This window comes from Schistocerca gregaria, chromosome 3, assembly GCF_023897955.1.
Source record: "Schistocerca gregaria isolate iqSchGreg1 chromosome 3, iqSchGreg1.2, whole genome shotgun sequence".
Classification (NCBI taxonomy): domain Eukaryota; kingdom Metazoa; phylum Arthropoda; class Insecta; order Orthoptera; family Acrididae; genus Schistocerca; species Schistocerca gregaria.
The window spans coordinates 411,213,090-411,219,364 of NC_064922.1; the positions used below are offsets into that span (position 1 = coordinate 411,213,090).

The following is a 6,275-nucleotide window of genomic DNA, read 5'->3' on the forward strand; positions in this document are numbered from 1 at the left end:
CTTACCAACAATTAATTTTATATGATCATTCCCCTTCAAATCGTTCCGCACGCATACTCCCAGATACTTTACAGAAGTAACTGCTACCAGTGTTTGTTCCGCTATCATATAATCATACAATAAAGGGTCCTTCTTTCTATGTATTCACAATTCATTACATTTGTCTATGTTAAGGGTCAGTTGCCACTCCCTGCACCAAGTGCCTATCCGCTGCAGATCTTCCTGCATTTCGCTACAATTTTCTAATGCTGCAACTTCTCTGTATACTACAGCATCATCCGCGAAAAGCCGCATAGAACTTTCGACACTATCTACTAGGTCTGAAGGAGTGTTTTGAAAGAAGGTAAACCAAAGGCTGTGGCTGATCCTACATTTGGAGTATCTAGACATCTGGTGTCTGTTTGCATTAAAATTTATAGACTCAGTGGTTATATGAGCAACAAACAATGATAAGGCCTAGCACTAAAAAAATGCCATCAAAATTGGCAGAATAGTAGAAGACAGCCTGTAGCAAACCCTAGGAAAACTACACTACTTGATATGAACAAGTATTATGGAATAGTTCATGTAAGTTCAATAAAACGTTGACTTTTCGATCAGCGTTTGGCAGGCAGCCGTCCTTACAAGGAACCTTTCATCAGGTCAGCAAATAGGAAGAACACTGCAAGTGTACAGAAACAGATTAGTCCTAGATGTTATGGAGGGATAAAAGTAAATTTTATTTGATGTCTCTCAGTAGGATTCAGTATATTCGTGTCCTACAGATGAAGGATCGAATCCACGCTATTAGCATACATCCGTGTATCATAGACGAGGAAACATTATGGTACGTGGATGCTTATCAGCACAAGCTGTGGGTCCTTCAGATAGCCTAGAAAGTATCATTAAATGTTCTGAGTATACGGACATTTTGGAGAAACATATTCTATCGTCTGACAGAAAAAAATCTTTGCATCATTCAGAGTGTGTCCAACCGTATATTTAGAGAGAAAAGGACGAAAGTTTTTATTTCGTTAGTCAAAGTCTGGATTCATATCCGATACAACGTATTTGCGAGGTACTGAACAAACCTGACAGGGGAAGAGAGTGCCGAAATAATGCAGATTTCTATGACATTCTGTAGTCTAAAGAGGACAAGATTCCTCAGAACGCTATCTGATTCTACGACTAGGAGATGTGCCCAAGACACAACACAAGTTGTACTGTATGTTGAGTTAGACGATATCGTGCCTTCCTCGAGGCTTACCTACCTTCACGTAGCGTAGCGTAGGTACGTAGTGTATTTTAAAACAATGGACATATAGTATGCACGAAAAAAAGCCGACAGTCTGTCTGATGATGACTCACTGATGAAACTAATTGCATAATAAGATATTTTAGTCGCTTTATGATTGTTACACAGAATAAAGTATGTCGTTTATATGTAAGCTACCTGCAGTCTGACTTTGCTGAATATTCTGGGGACACAGGTCATGATGTGCTACATTATTAGTATTCTTTATCCTCTTTCTGAACTCAACGTCTCACTCATTATGAGCAAGAGGGGGCAAGATTGTAAAAGTGTCATTTTTATGTGAGAAAACAACGAGATATTCCTGCTAATTACTAACAAAAATAACCAACAAAAATGCCACTAATTCTCCTCAAAGTGAAATAACACGAAATGAACATTAAAAACTCCTATTCAACTTATGCCGCCACTGTCTGCTTACAAAGCTTTATTTCTGATCGTGTCAATCGATTTTATCTCATTGTTCATACTTTCAATTTTTATAGTAACTGGCTTTAAATAAAGATTAATAAAATATATTTTGAAAGCTACACTTTCCAATCTGTTCAGGTAAGGTGTGACCCAGGCCGGGAAATCTCCCAAGAATCACAAATTATCACGTACAGTCGACTCTTAACAGCCTTGGAATGAAATAGAATGAGTCTCCCCTCCACACCCCGTGGTTTGACGAATTATTGTGCAATCATGTCAACTGGAATGCTGAATTCGTAGTTGTATGACTACATCTTATGGTGTGTTGCACCTCATGGAGCGTTTGAGAAGCTCCCATGTCAACCCCAAAAAATAGAGGGCATGAAAATAATACAGTAAAGTCCATCAACATGATCAGACATGAAGTTTTGCAAACGAATAAGATTGTTAAAATTTTGAATGCAATCCCAGCAAACTATTACTGGCGTTCCCTTGTGGGAACTGGCGGAGGACGCTGGACAGGTACATTGCAGCCACGCTTTTTTATCCTGGGTATGGGCGACGGAATTCGTATGTCAGTGTGTTGGTAGCGCCCCTTTATGGAGCTCGAAAAAGAGCGGGGGAGAGTAGTTAACAGACTGTGTTTTAGCAAACATTTGTAAATCGCCACATTACCTTGAATGTAAAACAAATCCAGAACCGCCACAACGCCAAAGAAAAGGCATAACTGCCCGTTAACAGACGCTGTTAGAATTCCGTACCCCTTTCCCCATATACATATATAGCGTTGTATATATAGTGTTAAAAAAAGGTACGGCCAAACTTTCAGGAAACATTCCTCACACACAAATAAAGAAAAGAAAAGAAAAGATGTTATGTGGAGATATGTCCGGAAACGCTTAAATTCCATGTTTCCATGTTAGAGCTCATTTTAGTTTCGTCAGTATGTATTGTAATTCCTCGATTCACCACCAGTTGGCCGAATTGGAGGAAGGTAATGTTGACACGTCATCAACACAGATTTTCTGTGAACGTTTGGGCAATGCATTGTTGGTGATGTCTAGATTGTGCCCCATGTTCGTCCACCTACGCTCAATGGAGCACGTTACCATGATTTCATACGAGATACACTACCTGTGCTGCTAGACCATGTGCCTTTATAAGTACGACACAACATGTGGTTCATGCACGATGGAGCTCCTGCACATTTCAGTCCAAGTGTTTGTACGCTTCTCAGCAACAGATTCGGTGACCGATGGATTGGTATAGGCGGACCAATTCCATGGCCTCCACGCTCTCCTGACCTCAACCCTCTTGATTTTCATTTATGGGGGCATTTGAAAGCTCTTGTCTACGGAACCCCGGTACCAAATGTAGACTCTTCGTGCTCGTATTGTGGACGGCTGTGATACAATACGCCATTCTCCAGAGCTGCATCAGCGCATCAGGGATTCCATGCGACGGGGGGTGGATGCATGTATCCTCGCTAACGGAGGACATTTTGAACATTTCCTGTAAAAAAGTGTTTGAACACACTCTGGTACGTTCTCTTGCTGTGTGTTTCCATTCCATGATTGATGTGATTTGAACAGAAGTAATAAAATGAGCTCTAACATGGAAAGTAAGCGTTTCCGGACACATGACCACATAACATATTTTCTCTTTTTGTGTGCGAGGAATGTTTCCTGAAAGTTTGGGCGTACCTCTTTGTAACGTGTGCATGTGTTTGACTGTATGCTTTTTACTTGTATAGTTAGTTACCACGCCTCTAATAAAACAGCAGGTGCACTCAGCTAAAAATGTTGGAAAACACTGTGCTATACATTTATTGCTTTGAATGATCGTTCCTGTCTGATCCCTAAGTATTGGTCATTCCTGTTAAGGCAGCCTGTATCGCGCTGTATTCGTGAAGTGCCTGTGCTGACGCGAGCGCGTGTGTTCCAGGAGAGGGCGCGGCTTCGCGCGCCGAGGCGCCGCCGGTGCCGGTGAGCAGCGTGTCGTCCCCGGTGGGCGTGGTGGCGACGACGCCGACGCCCGCGCCCGCCCCCAGCCACGCCCACGGCCACGCCCACGGCCACGGGCACGCCCACGGTCACGGGCACTCGTGGGCGCCGCTGCCCGTGTCGTCGCCCCCGCAGCCGCAGCCGCAGCCGCCGCCCCCGCGCGCCGGCAGCCCGGCCGCCGGCAGCCACGCGCTCGCCGCCTCCTCCATGTCTCCGTCGCTGCACTCTGCCGCCCCCGCCGCCACCGCCTTCGGCCACCACCACCACCAGCACCCGCACGCAGGCTTTGCCACGGCCGCGCCGCAGCCGCGCCAGCCGGCCTTTTACTCCTGGTACTAGGCGGACCAACTGCCACCGACCTCCCTTCTCTCCCAAATCAGCGGATTCCTTCGTGTCGCGCTATTGCTCGCCTACAGAGCAGCTTCTTCTGAAGTTTTCCTGTATCAGAAACTGCAGATACGCCGGCTTTCTGTACAGTGCAGGGAAAGCTGACGTACTTTTCTTAACCAGTTGTCTTCTCCACACGACCGAAGACATACTTCTTTGATTTCCTACAATCCAAAACCATGTGTAACAGAAAACAACCCCTCCAACAATGTAGGACTGTTCCTTCTTCCGCTGTTAACTGAATCAACAAATATTATTTCATCCCTCATTGTGAGGACAAGCAGTCAAATGGCTGCAGTTCTCCAAATAGATTTATTACTCATCCGAACGCGAATTCGATTTCAGGGTATCATCTTCAAATGAGTAAATCGTACTTACAAGGAAGATTAATATGCAGAAAAACATAATTATTTACACACAGAGTATTTCAGCTGCCCACACTGATGTGTATTAGTACTGGGACACCTTTTGTACATTCTTTTTGAACCCGCAAAGAAGTAAAGTTAACTAAATTAAATTTCCTTTAAAAGTTTCATGTTCATTTTTTCTGCAAAACTAACAGTTTGCGCGTAGTGATCGAGAGAATACGTAGATTTTGCGCTTGGTATTTGAAGCCGTTGCAGGTTGCATGAAACCCATGGGTAGCAGCAACTGAAACACACAATTTTTTTCCGATTTTATCAATGCAGGATGACAAGTTCACTCTCAAAGAGAGTTGAGAATTACCTGAAATTTTTCGCAATGTTTGTGTTACGTATTGTATTACTGATTCGTATTTGTAGTGCCGTTTGAAGCAGCTGCATATCGAAATATACCCGCTACCGATATGTCATTTTAGAATTATTTCTGATATTTAAAATTATATTTCTACGGCAAGCATTTGACGGAATAAGAGGCTCCGCATTTACAAACGTCAATATGATCGTTGAATGCAAGTGATAATAAACAAGTATGAAAAAACCTTAACGATAGTATTAAGTAAAATAATAATGTACATAAACTGAGCACCGAGCTCATAAATTGTCAATGTACGTGTTATATATGCTTAAGATATTACCTCTATTGTGAATTTAAAGCGTTGCACAACAGATTTTTGACAGAAAGACAATATGGAACTGAATTATTGCCCTTCTTATGGATATTATGTGTGCAGCACAACTTAAGGTTAGCTTGTTTCACTTATAATTATTAAGCCACACACATTGTAATTATTTTTTAAAAAAGGTATTGGCGTAGTTTATTTTAATTTCGGATAGGTTTTGGAATTAGATCGTAAGACTACTGTTTACTTTGCACATGAAACTGTTGATTTTATGTCATCTTACGGTATGTTTACAATAGATTAAGTGCACAGACTTCACCAAAGATAACGAATTGTTTGCGTTCGTTCAACGAGAATCATTTGGAGCTATTCTTCTATGGATTTGGTCCCACAGCTGAGAGGAATAACTGATGACAACTTCTAAGATGTATTCCATCTTTCCCTTCGGTTTATTAAAGACTGGGAAGAAATTTAATGTCAGGAAACATATCTGAATAAATCTATTTAAATTGGCTTGTACCCTCTCGATTTGACAATCTTTCTTACCTGTGTGAAAATGTGACTGACTTGAAATCTCATACATTATGAACAAGGTGTTCCTGACACATTGTAATACTGAACAAGTGAAATTATTTAAATGATGTCTCAATAACTAAAGAACTAAAGAGTGTGCCCTAGAAAGAAATCAGTTGTTATACAAAACTCAGTATTTTCATCTTATCATATATAATGAACTGTTTCTCAAATTTTTGTATTGAAAATACCCTTGGTTATGTCATGTGCATATACTTTATTTTTAGACGAAAAATATAAAATGCGAAAATGTGCTGATTTTATTTATATATTAGCTAGAAATTTCACCAAATAAAGTTGTTCAACAATGTAACAGTGTTTGTATATTCCTGCTGTTTTCCAAAATGCCAGATATTTGTTGTTGAAAGTGAGCAGTGGTACGTAAGTACAAGAAAGATTATTTTGGGGTTGAGGGATTAGAAATTTTAGGCTGAAAGAGTGATTTACTTCCAGAATTTTAATTATACTCATAAATGCTATCAAAAGGATATGCAGCTTGTACAGTGGCGCGTGAATTCAAAATAAATATAGATTAGTTTCTATGTGATAAGTGAAGAAAGTGACAGAT

The 6,275-nt window shown here is 41.1% G+C and overlaps 1 protein-coding gene across 2 annotated transcripts in view; it reads left to right on the forward strand.

Annotated features, from left to right (window-relative positions):
• LOC126354223 (protein gooseberry-like) overlaps positions 1-5,604 on the forward strand; it is a 183,016-nt gene extending 177,412 nt beyond the window's left edge. For both annotated transcript variants that reach the window (XM_050003707.1, XM_050003706.1), the window contains exon 8: positions 3,647-5,604. In XM_050003707.1, the coding sequence (XP_049859664.1) occupies positions 3,647-4,044 (398 nt within the window). In that variant the 3' untranslated portion in view covers positions 4,045-5,604. The remainder of the gene's footprint in view (positions 1-3,646) is intronic.
• The last annotated feature ends 671 nt before the right edge of the window (positions 5,605-6,275 follow it).